The 14,267-nt window shown below is 38.3% G+C and overlaps 1 protein-coding gene across 1 annotated transcript; it reads left to right on the forward strand.

The window, feature by feature from the left end:
• Positions 1-289: 289 nt before the first annotated feature.
• LOC132543197 (uncharacterized) lies at positions 290-13,947 on the forward strand. The gene is made up of 7 exons (XM_060206672.1): positions 290-319; positions 628-851; positions 1,195-1,335; positions 2,028-2,123; positions 9,567-9,727; positions 11,861-11,918; positions 13,536-13,947. The coding sequence occupies exons 2-7, from the start codon at positions 717-719 to the stop codon at positions 13,716-13,718; spliced, it is 774 nt and encodes a 257-aa protein (XP_060062655.1). The 5' UTR covers positions 290-319; positions 628-716; the 3' UTR covers positions 13,719-13,947.
• Positions 13,948-14,267: the final 320 nt, after the last annotated feature.

Below are 14,267 nucleotides of genomic sequence, written 5' to 3' on the forward strand. Positions count from 1 at the left end.
AGTTTGAAATTAATGTGATAGTATGGATTCCGGACCGGGTTACTTTCAAACTCTGCGACAAATGTCAAGTTTATTTCTCTGCAAATGAGGGCCGGATAACGCTTACCTCTGTATATGATTCTCTACTCATGTTATAAATTCTTGAAAAGATTCTTCGAGGAAATTAAAGTTTATGCCTACAAGGAAACTTAATGCATGTATACAAATGTCTCTGTTTTGAGTGATGATTCTTACCCGAACGCACCGTTGTAAAGGGAGATAACGCAGTTCAAAAATTAACGCGCTAAGATGAGATGATTACAGTAACCTTGTTTTAAAGGTAAGTCACGGGAATTGTAACAACATGGAGACCTACATGAGGTGGACTATTCCACTATTACAACCATCAATGAATAAAAGACACAGGTCCATGACATTTGAAATTGTGTTATATCATGTTTGGCAATATTGTATCGGTCACACCGACGCGAAAAAATTCGCCAACGCAGTCAGGTTGAGTTAGTTTTAGACCTCGCATTTACTTGACCGACAATTATCCTTATAAGCTGCAGCACGGATGGCCATGAGTGAGGCTGACCCCTTGTTAGTGATTGTATTATAATATATTTTTTGAAAATTTTGCTTCAGTTGCTGTTTGAAGGCAAAGTCCGATATGCTAATCATAAAGTGGTTGACACGAGTATGACCCAGCTTGCTGACTGCATCAAAGAAGAGACATGTCTGTGGACACACTGATGAAGAATGTGTATACATTTGCTGACATTGTGCATCAAGCAGGAGGGGACTCTATCACTCGCTGGAATGACAAATCTATACACAATGCCTTTAATTGGGCGAACTACTGTCAGAGAGTAAATATTTTAATTAATTTGGGAAAATCCTTAGATTTACAAGGATGCATTGAAACAGGAGAAAAATTCTTTAAACTCAAATCCAAGATGTGTTTCTACAAAGACACATTTTCCCTTCTTGTAATGACATGGCAAAGATATTTTGTTTCTTTTTTATTTCCTCCCATGACAAATTGTCTGCTTCCGTGACATTACATTCAACATTTTCATTTCACTTCTTACATTTTTATAAGTTCAAAGATCAGAACTGCAAAAATGTCTCTAGTTCAAATTCCTAGGATAGGCACTTAAGCATGTAAATGAACTTGCGGAACTACATGATACCAGTAGGTTTATGTTGAAGGTGTACAGCGAGACAGTTGGACGACCATACCGAGCTGAGTTGGATAGATGTATCAAGGCATTGTCCCTGTATGTGCCAAGTCCTTGTTGTCTAGATCTGAACCTCGACGCCCTGCAACATGCTAATATACTTCTCTTACAGGTAATTATAGTAATGTTCTGACTAATGCAATCAGTATCAGAATTTTACTAGTTAATCTAGATAATATCTTTCGACATGTAGAGGAACATTTTATATTAGAGCCAGGTTCCCTATTTGAAAGTATAAAGACATATACATAAAAAACTTAAAACAACTACTTCTGAAGATCTGATGTCTGTGAAATTGAAATGAATCCTTCAGAAATTTTTTAATGTTTTTGTTTGATGGTCAACTGTACAAATCACTTAACGCCTGTCTCTCTGTCCTTAAACAATTCTGGTCATCACTATTTATTGAGAAGTTTGTGATGGATCAGTGGGGTTCCCTTGGTCTCTTGTAGTGAAGTGTCTTATTTTCATGCTGATCCAAAAAATAAGATGGCTGACAGTACAAGTAATAGTTTGTTTTTGTTATTTTTTGAGAAGTACTGGATGGACTTCTGAGACTTTATATGTAGGTTTCACTTTGTCCTTTGTTTCAGATCCTGTTTATTTGTTGAACAATGATTTACTAATATTTTTGTGTTATTTCATTCTAGCAAAACATTTAGGAAAACTATTTGCATGTGGTTTAAAGTTTCAGTCTTGTGACTCTTTTTCTATCATTTTAAACCGCAGTGCCACACATCTTTTCCTTTCTGATTTATCTTTATAATAAAAAATCAAGTGCAGCAGTGAGTTTATTTGTTTCAGACCCTGGTTGAAAATCCTTTGCTTCCTTGTAGACTGCTACAGGGTGTTGTTGACTTCTGTGTTAAATGTGAAGTTAGTATGGATTCTCTTGTGAAGGTAATACATAAAGAAACATAGGACGTATGATTCAGTGTTGATACAACAAACAGGACATATAATTCAGTGTTGATATACCAAACACAGGACGTATGATTCAGTGTTGATATACCAAACACAGGACGTATGATTCAGTGTTGATATACCAAACAGGACGTATGATTCAGTGTTGATATACCAAACAGGACGTATGATTCAGTGTTGATATACCAAACACAGGACGTATGATTCAGTGTTGATATACCAAACACAGGACATATGATTCAGTGTTGATATACCAAACACAGGACGTATGATTCAGTGTTGATATAACAGACGTATGAAGAATACAATTTCATGTTTGCAGAAAATGTCTTTATGAACCAATAACTGTCATTTATGTAAGCTGTCGTGTAGTGGAGCAATTTATTTTAGGTTAAGTGGCCTCTTTCATATATAAGTCTTTATAGTCAGATGACTGTTAAGGTCCACAGGCCTCTTGCTTACTTATACAGTGTACATGTTTTAGGAAGTGTTTAATCACTAAGGCTGAGTATGAAAATTCGGATAGATGTTAAACTTATAATATCAATTGGAAACTTAAATATGAGGTTACAATGGTTTTGACCATTAATATACCACCTGTCTGTAGGTGTGTGCTGACCATTAATATACCACCTGTCTGTAACAGTGAAAGTTGTTTGCCCATTGTTAATGTAGGTGTGTGCTGACCATTAATATACCACCTGTCTGTAGGTGTGTGCTGACCATTAATATACCACCTGTCTGTAACAGTGAAAGTTGTTTGCCCTTTGTTAATGTAGGTGTGTGCTGACCATTAATATACCACCTGTCTGTAACAGTGAAAGTTGTTTGCCCTTTGTTGATGTAGGTGTGTGCTGACCATTAATATACCACCTGTCTGTAACAGTGAAAGTTGTTTGCCCTTTGTTAATGTAGGTGTGTGCTGACCATTAATATACCACCTGTCTGTAACAGTGAAAGTTGTTTGCCCTTTGTTAATGTAGGTGTGTGCTGACCATTAATATACCACCTGTCTGTAGGTGTGTGTGTGTGCTGACCATTAATATACCACCTGTCTGTGCCCTTTGTTGATGTAGGTGTGTGCATTAATATACCACCTGTCTGTAGGTGTGTGACCATTAATATACCACCTGTCTGTAACAGTGTGTGTTGTAATATACCACCCTGTAGGTGTTTGTTAATGTAGGTGTGTGCTGACCATTAATATACCACCTGTCTGTAGTGAAAGTGTGTGTGTGTTGACCATTAATATACCACCTGTCTGTAACAATGAAAGTGTGTGTGCCCTTTGTGTGTGTGTGACCATTAATATACCACCTGTCTGTAGGTGTGTGCTGACCATTAATATACCACCTGTCTGTAACAGTGAAAGTTGTTTGCCCTTTGTTGATGTAGGTGTGTGCTGACCATTAATATACCACCTGTCTGTAGGTGTGTGCTGACCATTAATATACCACCTGTCTGTAGGTGTGTGCTGACCATTAATATACCACCTGTCTGTAACAGTGAAAGTTGTTTGCCCTTTAATATAGATGTAGGTGTGTGCTGACCATTAATATACCACCTGTCTGTAGGTGTGTGCTGACCATTAATATACCACCTGTCTGTAACAGTGAAAGTTGTTTGCCCTTTGTTGATGTAGGTGTGTGCTGACCATTAATATACCACCTGTCTGTAACAGTGAAAGTTGTTTGCCCTTTGTTAATGTAGGTGTGTGCTGACCATTAATATACCACCTGTCTGTAGGTGTGTGCTGACCATTAATATACCACCTGTCTGTAACAGTGAAAGTTGTTTGCCCTTTGTTGATGTAGGTGTGTGCTGACCATTAATATACCACCTGTCTGTAGGTGTGTGCCGACCATTAATATACCACCTGTCTGTAGGTGTGTGCTGACCATTAATATACCACCTGTCTGTAGGTGTGTGCTGACCATTAATATACCACCTGTCTGTAACAGTGAAAGTTGATTGCCCTTTGTTAGTGTGTGCTGACCATTAATATACCACCTGTCTGTAACAGTGAAAGTTGTTTGCCCTTTGTTGATGTAGGTGTGTGCTGACCATTAATATACCACCTGTCTGTAGGTGTGTGCTGACCATTAATATACCTCCTTTGATGTAGGTGTGTGCTGACCATTAATATACCACCTGTCTGTAGGTGTGTGCTGACCATTAATATACCACCTGTCTGTAACAGTGAAAGTTGATTGCCCTTTGTTAGTGTGTGCTGACCATTAATATACCACCTGTCTGTAGGTGTGTGCTGACCATTAATATACCACCTGTCTGTAACAGTGAAAGTTGATTGCCCTTTGTTAGTGTGTGCTGACCATTAATATACCACCTGTCTGTAGGTGTGTGCTGACCATTAATATACCACCTGTCTGTAACAGTGAAAGTTGTTTGCCCTTTGTTAATGTAGGTGTGTGCTGACCATTAATATACCACCTGTCTGTAACAGTGAAAGTTGTTTGCCTTTGTTAATGTGTGCTGACCATTAATATACCACCTGTCTGTAACAGTGAAAGTTGATTGCCCTTTGTTAGTGTGTGCTGACCATTAATATACCACCTGTCTGTAGGTGTGTGCTGACCATTAATATACCACCTGTCTGTAGGTGTGTGCTGACCATTAATATACCACCTGTCTGTAACAGTGAAAGTTGTTTGCCTTTGTTAATGTGTGCTGACCATTAATATACCACCTGTCTGTAGGTGTGTGCTGACCATTAATATACCACCTGTCTGTAGGTGTGTGCTGACCATTAATATACCACCTGTCTGTAGGTGTGTGCTGACCATTAATATACCACCTGTCTGTAACAGTGAAAGTTGTTTGCCCTTTGTTGATGTAGGTGTGAACCCTTTGTTGATGTAGGTGTGTGCTGACCATTAATATACCACCTGTCTGTAGGTGTGTGCTGACCATTAATATACCACCTGTCTGTAACAGTGAAAGTTGTTTGCCCTTTGTTAATGTAGGTGTGTGCTGACCATTAATATACCACCTGTCTGTAGGTGTGTGCTGACCATTAATATACCACCTGTCTGTAACAGTGAAAGTTGTTTGCCCTTTGTTGATGTAGGTGTGTGCTGACCATTAATATACCACCTGTCTGTAACAGTGAAAGTTGTTTGCCCTTTGTTGATGTAGGTGTGTGCTGACCATTAATATACCACCTGTCTGTAGGTGTGTGCTGACCATTAATATACCACCTGTCTGTAGGTGTGTGCTGACCATTAATATACCACCTGTCTGTAACAGTGAAAGTTGTGTGCCCTTTGTTTGTGTTGACCATTAATATACCACCTGTCTGTGTAGGTGTGTGTGACCATTAATATACCACCTGTCTGTAACAGTGAAAGTTGTTTGCCCTTTGTTGATGTAGGTGTGTGCTGACCATTAATATACCACCTGTCTGTAGGTGTGTGCTGACCATTAATATACCACCTGTCTGTAACAGTGAAAGTTGTTTGCCCTTTGTTGATGTAGGTGTGTGCTGACCATTAATATACCACCTGTCTGTAGGTGTGTGCTGACCATTAATATACCACCTGTCTGTAACAGTGAAAGTTGTTTGCCCTTTGTTGATGTAGGTGTGTGCTGACCATTAATATACCACCTGTCTGTAACAGTGAAAGTTGTTTGCCCTTTGTTAATGTAGGTGTGTGCTGACCATTAATATACCACCTGTCTGTAACAGTGAAAGTTGTTTGCCCTTTGTTGATGTAGGTGTGTGCTGACCATTAATATACCACCTGTCTGTAGGTGTGTGTGACCATTAATATACCACCTGTCTGTAACGAAAGTTGTTTGCCTGACCATTAATATACCACCTGTTGTAGGTGTGTGCTGACCATTAATATACCACCTGTCTGTGTGAAAGTTGTTTGCCCTTTGTTAGTGTGTGCTGACCATTAATATACCACCTGTCTGTAGGTGTGTGCTGACCATTAATATACCACCTGTCTGTAACAGTGAAAGTTGTTTGCCCTTTGTTAATGTGTGCTGACCATTAATATACCACCTGTCTGTAACAGTGAAAGTTGTTTGCCCTTTGTTAATGTAGGTGTGTGCTGACCATTAATATACCACCTGTCTGTAGGTGTGTGCTGACCATTAATATACCACCTGTCTGTAGGTGTGTGCTGACCATTAATATACCACCTGTCTGTAGGTGTGTGCTGACCATTAATATACCACCTGTCTGTAACAGTGAAAGTTGTTTGCCCTTTGGTTAATGTAGGTGTGTGCTGACCATTAATATACCACCTGTCTGTAACAGTGTCTGTAGGTGTGTGCTGACCATTAATATACCACCTGTGTGTAGGTGTGTGCTGACCATTAATATACCACCAGTGATAAGTGTGTGTGTGCCCTTAATATACCATGTAGGTGTGTGCTGACCATTAATATACCACCTGTCTGTAGGTGTGTGCTGACCATTAATATACCACCTGTCTGTAACAGTGAAAGTTGTTTGCCCTTTGTTAATGTAGGTGTGTGCTGACCATTAATATACCACCTGTCTGTAGGTGTGTGCTGACCATTAATATACCACCTGTCTGTAGGTGTGTGCTGACCATTAATATACCACCTGTCTGTAACAGTGAAAGTTGTTTGCCCTTTGTTGATGTAGGTGTGTGCTGACCATTAATATACCACCTGTCTGTAACAGTGAAAGTTGTTTGCCCTTTGTTAATGTAGGTGTGTGCTGACCATTAATATACCACCTGTCTGTAGGTGTGTGCTGACCATTAATATACCACCTGTCTGTAACAGTGAAAGTTGTTTGCCCTTTGTTAATGTAGGTGTGTGCTGACCATTAATATACCACCTGTCTGTAACAGTGAAAGTTGTTTGCCCTTTGTTAATGTAGGTGTGTGCTGACCATTAATATACCACCTGTCTGTAACAGTGAAAGTTGTTTGCCCTTTGTTGATGTAGGTGTGTGCTGACCATTAATATACCACCTGTCTGTAACAGTAGTTAATGTAGGTGTGTGCCATTAATATACCACCTGTCTGTAGGTGTGTGCTGACCATTAATATACCACCTGTCTGTAACAGTGAAAAATGTACCTGTCTGTGTGTGCTGACCATTAATATACCACCTGTCTGTAACAGTGAAAGTTGTTTGCCCTTTGTTAATGTAGGTGTGTGCTGACCATTAATATACCACCTGTCTGTAGGTGTGTGCTGACCATGCTGACCATTAATATACCACCTGTCTGTAACAGTGAAAGTTGTTTGCCCTTTGTTAATGTAGGTGTGTGCTGTCCATTAATATACCACCTGTCTGTAACAGTGAAAGTTGTGTGTGCCCATTAATATTGTGTACCTGTCTGTAGGTGTGTGCTGACCATTAATATACCACCTGTCTGTAACAGTGAAAGTTTGTGTAGGTGTGTGCTGACCATTAATATACCACCTATCTGTAACAGTGAAAGTTGTTTGCCCTTTGTTAGTGTGTGCTGACCATTAATATACCACCTGTCTGTAACAGTGAAAGTTGTTTGCCCTTTGTTAATGTAGGTGTGTGCTGACCATTAATATACCACCTGTCTGTAGGTGTGTGCCGACCATTAATATATCACCTGTCTGTAACAGTGAAAGTTGTTTGCCCTTTGTTGATGTAGGTGTGTGCTGACCATTAATATACCACCTGTCTGTAACAGTGAAAGTTGTTTGCTCTTTGTTGATGTAGGTGTGTGCTGACCATTAATATACCACCTGTCTGTAACAGTGAAAGTTGTGTGTGCTGACCATTAATATACCACCTGTCTGTAGGTGTGTGCTGACCATTAATATACCTGTCCACCATTAATATACCACCTGTCTGTAGGTGTGTGAAAGTTGTTTGCCCTTGTGTTGTGTAGGTGTGTGCTGACCATTAATATACCACCTGTCTGTAGGTGTGTGCTGACCATTAATATACCACCTGTCTGTAACAGTGAAACCACCTATCTGTAGGTGTGTGCTGACCATTAATATACCACCTGTCTGTAACAGTGAAAGTTGTTTGCCCTTTGTTGGTGTAGGTGTGTGCTGACCATTAATATACCACCTGTCTGTAACAGTGAAAGTTGTTTGCCCTTTGTTAATGTAGGTGTGTGCTGACCATTAATATACCACCTGTCTGTAGGTGTGTGCTGACCATTAATATACCACCTGTCTGTAACAGTGAAAGTGTGTGCTGAGGTGTGTGCTGACCATTAATATACCACCTGTCCACCTGTCTGTAGGTGTGTGCTGACCATTAATATACCACCTGTCTGTAACAGTGAAAGTTGTTTGCCCTTTGTTGATGTAGGTGTGTGCTGACCATTAATATACCACCTGTCTGTAGGTGTGTGCTGACCATTAATATACCACCTGTCTGTAACAGTGAAAGTTGTTTGCCCTTTGTTGATGTAGGTGTGTGCTGACCATTAATATACCACCTGTCTGTAACAGTGAAAGTTGTTTGCCCTTTGTTAATGTAGGTGTGTGCTGACCATTAATATACCACCTGTCTGTAGGTGTGTGCTGACCATTAATATACCACCTGTCTGTAACAGTGAAAGTTGTTTGCCCTTTGTTGATGTAGGTGTGTGCTGACCATTAATATACCACCTGTCTGTAACAGTGAAAGTTGTTTGCCCTTTGTTGATGTAGGTGTGTTGTTAATATACCACCTGTGTGTGTGACCATTAATATACCACCTGTCTGTAGGTGTGTGCTGACCATTAATATACCACCTGTCTGTAACAGTGAAAGTTGTTTGCCCTTTGTTGATGTAGGTGTGTGCTGACCATTAATATACCACCTGTCTGTAGGTGTGTGTGTGCTGATTGTTTGCCCATTAATATACCACCTGTCTGTAGGTGTGTGCTGACCATTAATATACCACCTGCCCTTTGTTGATGTAGGTGTGTGCTGACCATTAATATACCACCTGTCTGTAACAGTGAAAGTTGTTTGCCCTTTGTTAATGTAGGTGTGTGCTGACCATTAATATACCACCTGTCTGTAACAGTGAAAGTTGTTTGCCCTTTGTTAATGTAGGTGTGTGCTGACCATTAATATACCACCTGTCTGTAGGTGTGTGCTGACCATTAATATACCACCTGTCTGTAACAGTGAAAGTTGTTTGCCCTTTGTTGACCATTAATATACCACCTGTCTGTAGGTGTGTGCTGACCATTAATATACCACCTGTGTAAGGTGTGTGTAACAGTGAAAGTGTGACCATTTGCCCTTTGTCTGTAGGTGTGTGCTGACCATTAATATACCACCTGTCTGTAGGTGTGTGCTGACCATTAATATACCACCTGTCTGTAACAGTGAAAGTTGTTTGCCCTTTGTTAGTGTGTGCTGACCATTAATATACCACCTGTCTGTAACAGTGAAAGTTGTTTGCCCTTTGTTAATGTAGGTGTGTGCGAAGGGTTCTGAGAAGAGAACTGTTGTCAACACCTTTGAAGATATTCTGGATCACCTAGGAGTTTCGAGTGAGGATTGCAGATTAGAGAGCCAGGCAGAAACCCTGCTGACCATTCTTACATCACTATCCAAGTATTCTAACAATAGGGAAAGGTCAGTCAGCTGTTCGGTATACCAATCTTATCTTTGTATCTTTTTTGATGCTCAATATTAGCTCATGTAATGGTGTGATATCCATTTGTGAAAAATACACTACTCCTCCGGAATAGATAAATAACACAGACAAACCCTCATCAAAGGGAAAGATGGGGACAAGGGTCCTGGCCACTTTCAAGATAGTCAACATCTTATATCTTTGAAATTTTTCTTCCACTACTTTCCCTAAACAGAAAGCTGTATAATTAGCTTTGTGTTGTTGACAGATGGTAAGAAATGAAATATGAACGTGTAACAGAGATCATTATTTATTTCAATGCCTCCGCTAGGAATCGAACCTGGAACCCCTGGCTTACTAGCCTAATGGTGGCAGGCTGTTGTTCAGCATGTCATCTCAGTGGGAGATGGTAATTTGATACTGTATCAAAGCTGGAGCTGTAAGGGGAGTACTTTAAGAAGCAATTTATATCTTTATTTATTTCATGGGCCTCTTGTTATTCTTTATGTATAGATAGAATGTTTCTTACACAATAAAATTTATTTAGTACATGTATTACTTTATATTTGTAAGTGAAGATATACATCACTGAGAATACTGTCCCGTCTTACAGTTCCTATCAGTTTTAATCACAATATTTGAATATTTCTGATTCAATATATCATAGGTTTTGTATTTTGTGTGAAATATACCTCATTATATGATAGGTATTGAGAGAATGAGGCGTACGTTTTTTGAGAGAGAGGGTGGTAATAAGAGCAATTCATTCTATATACCATTTACAATAAATTTGTTATATATGTGGTCGCATTGTATATTATCCTGCTGTAGGTCAATACTAGCCACTCAGCATCACAACTCCTCTGAGAATGCATTCAGGTAGTATCCATCAAAATGAGGGTACATGTACATTCTTAAATTTCACCAATTTTGTTGGATTTTGTACTGTCATTCAGTAGTAATGGAAAACACTGCTAGACAATCCACAGTTCTGAATGTTATTCCAACACATTCCACCATCAAGATGGCCATCATGGCCTCTGTCTTGAAAATCATTGTTGTTGCTTCTACTCCTGAAAAAAGGGCCTAAAGGCCCAAATTACTGTCTAGGGGTGTGGTTTTATGGTCATGTTCTCCCAGAGAAGTGTCCTAGCAAGGCAGAACTTCTAATAATGAAATGTGAAATCTCATTTTCCTCTGGTAGAAGTGTCCTAACAAGGCAGAACTTCTAATAATGAAATGTGGAATCTCATTTTCCTCTGGTAGAAGTGTCCTAGCAAGGCAGAACTTCTAATAATGAAATGTGGAATCTCATTTTCCTCTGGTAGAAGTGTCCTAGCAAGGCAGAACTTCTAATAATGAAATGTGGAATCTCATTTTCCTCTGGTAGAAGTGTCCTAGCAAGGCAGAACTTCTAATAATGAAATGTGGAATCTCATTTTCCTCTGGTAGAAGTGTCCTAACAAGGCAGAACTTCTAATAATGAAATGTGGAATCTCATTTTCCTCTGGCAGAAGTGTCCTAGCAAGGCAGAACTTCTAATAATGAAATATAGAGTGTCCAAAAATTATGCAAACTGTGGTTTAGACATGTGTCACAATCATGGAAAATGCCATGTCTGCAGGACTTCATCTTAAAAATCTTTTTAAAGTTGTATCGAGGACATTCAAGGCAAGACTAAGTAGAATCAGGTGAACATAACACAAATAATAGTTATATAGCAATACAGTTGTCTTGTCACAAGTAAAGCACCAGCTCCATCAGTATTGTTTTACTTTGAGTCTCAGGTGTGATATCTCCTGTTATGAAGCTAAAATTCTGAAAAAACCCATACATTTTGAATATCTTAATGTTCATTTCAGTTTTGGCAAGACTTTGTGTCAAGCTCCATTTTCATCAGAGTGGGAACAGAGTGAATTTGCTTTAAAAATATTGCCTAAAAATAATTTCTGATCAAATGTACAGTGCTTTGGCAATATTGTTTGCTAAGCTGATAGTTAATGCAATGAAAGAGTTAAAAAAATACTATTTAGTTATAAAAAATCATGTTAAATAGAAATGGTTCTACTGATTACCAAAACGAACTACCAGCTCCTTACATTGTCATGTATATGTGTGTTTTTATATTGTAGATACCATCTATTTGTTTCTCGTGTTCTGAAACATCTAACCAAAGACACTGAAGGCTGGGTGAGCATAAAACTATCTCTTATATCTAAAATAGCATTGTTTTGATCTACGTACAAGGCAGATAATATCTTTCCTTTTCTTCTGTTAGGAGCTGAAATCATCAGATAGTGGACTTCTCTAATAATGTTTTGACCATCTTGCTTGAATGGCCAAGTGAGCTTATGCCATAGTGCGGCATCCGTTGTCTAGCGTCAACATTTCCCTTAAAATAACACCTTCTCAATAACAAATAGATCAAATGCTTGATATTTTGATGGTATGTTCCTAAGATGAAGCCCATCAAAATTTGCGAAAAAGAAATGACCTTGACCTATATTCAAGGTCGCAGGGTTCAAATTTATTGAAATAATTAAATGATTTATTCTCATGAACTAAACAGCAACATGATATTCATGCCATTTGTCTGTAGTCAATTGTAAATCTATCACTCTTTAAAGAATTAATGTTATCATTACATCCTCTGATGGACTGGAATGGATTTTATTTAAATTAGTCACCAATTAACCTTAGTTTTGCTTTCTTCATTTTGGAACTAATCATAGAAACAAAATGGCCAACATGCATCCATCTTGTATTTTGACTTTTGGAACTCTGGTTGAAGTATTTCTAGCCTTGATTTCGTTGACTGTTCTATTATTCTATAAAGTAAAATATAATTGTGGGTCTCAGATTTTGCAGTTTTTCAAATATATCTGTTTTGTTGATAGCTGATTTCCTGGATAAGTGGTACTCACAAGATTTACCTGTATCTAAAACTCATGTCAATTTTTTAGCCCACCATCTGATGATAGTGGGTTATTCAAATCTCTCAAATTTCTTGAGAGGTCTTGGATGGATCTTTCTCAGATTTCATATGTAGGTGCCCCTTGGTCTGTTGTTGTGCTCGTTTGATTTTTGGACTGAACAAAAACACTAAATGGCCTCCAGGTGTTATTGCTATTTCTTGAGAACGACTCCATGGATCTGTATCAAATTTCATGTGTATGTTTATGTTGATCCCTAGTTGTGCTTATCATGTACAGACTGATCAGGAAAAAAAAATGGCCTACAGATGGCCATCTTGGAATTTGATTTAGAAAGTTTGTAGTCACTATTTCTTGTACACTACTGCTTAGATCTTTTGCTATTTCTTGAAAATGACTGCAAAGATTTTGCTCAAATTTTGTGTATAGTTGTGCCTGTTTTTGGGACTGATCAGAAAAGCAAAATGACTGACAGTATTTTGCCTAGGGAAGTTTGTTATTGCAATTTCGTAACAAGTACTGAATGGATCTCAAATTTCATACGTAAGTTCCCCTTCGTACCTAGTTGTGCCTGTTTCATTTTGGGACTGATAAGAAAAAATAAAATGGCATCTGGGGTGACCATCATGGATTTTGCAATTAAAGATAATTATTGCCGTTTTTGCAAAGACATGTTCAAATTTCTTCTATCATTAAGAGGAAAAACAGAGAAGAGAAAAGAAGAGAAAAGATCCAACTTTCAAAGAGCAAATAAAGACCAAACGATGATAGGTGCCAAGACCCCTATCAGATCTCTAGTTATATACATGGTCAGTGTAATTTATATATCCTGACTAGAAGTGAAAAACTCAACTTTTTGTTTCTGATTTATTAGAAAATCCTGAGGTGTCTAATGAGTCAAGGGAAAGGGGACAATAGCCTGAAGGAGTTTCAGAAGAAGAAAAAGAGATGTCACACTTCCTATGCTGGTGATTGCAGGCCTGAACATCCCTCTGTCGATGATATTCAGCAAATGGTGCTCTGTTGGATTTCTGAAAATCAAGTACACCATATATGAATGCAGAGAATGGGTGTTAAAGTACAAATGATTTTCAAAATCAGTGTAGTTTTTGCAATGCTTTATCCCAATGTCACATTTTAGGTGATGGAAATTTGTTTAAAAGTTGTCAGTTTACTGATAGAAAAAATTCTGAACATTTAAGATATAAATCATTGCAAATTGCCCATGGACATCAAGCAAAGTTCTTATAGTTTAGTTCGATGAGTGATCATTTTCATAATGACAAGTCTGTGATATTGAATTGAGTTTTAGGTCTTGATAACTGTTTGAAACAATATTTTTGTTATTTTTACCTTAAATAAAGTTAAGTTTATTATTCGTCTTTAAATATGTTTTCTTCTGTGTTTTCGAAAGCTCCATTACATGCATCAGGCATAAACTTTCCTTGACCAAATACCAATGAATGATATTGATTTAGAATAACCAGTGTGTTGTTGTGGGCAGAGAACATGGGATTGGCACAGCATTTGAAATCTGTTTTTTTGGCAGTATTATGATGAAGATGAAACAAGGGACATATCTGGTGATAAACGCCATAGATAGGTG

This window comes from Ylistrum balloti, unplaced genomic scaffold (genome assembly GCF_031769215.1).
Source record: "Ylistrum balloti isolate Yb309-2 unplaced genomic scaffold, AGI_CSIRO_Ybal_v1 Utg369742, whole genome shotgun sequence".
Taxonomy (NCBI): domain Eukaryota; kingdom Metazoa; phylum Mollusca; class Bivalvia; order Pectinida; family Pectinidae; genus Ylistrum; species Ylistrum balloti.

Excerpts from the sequence above, each read along its gene's own strand:
- LOC132543197 (XM_060206672.1), top strand. The coding sequence starts at position 717 with ATGTCTGTGGACACACTGATGAAGAATGTGTATACATTTGCTGACATT. Across the intron at positions 1,336-2,027 it reads CTAATATACTTCTCTTACAG|ACCCTGGTTGAAAATCCTTT; the intron begins GTAATTATAGTA and ends TATTTGTTTCAG. Across the intron at positions 9,728-11,860 it reads TATTCTAACAATAGGGAAAG|ATACCATCTATTTGTTTCTC; the intron begins GTCAGTCAGCTG and ends TTTATATTGTAG.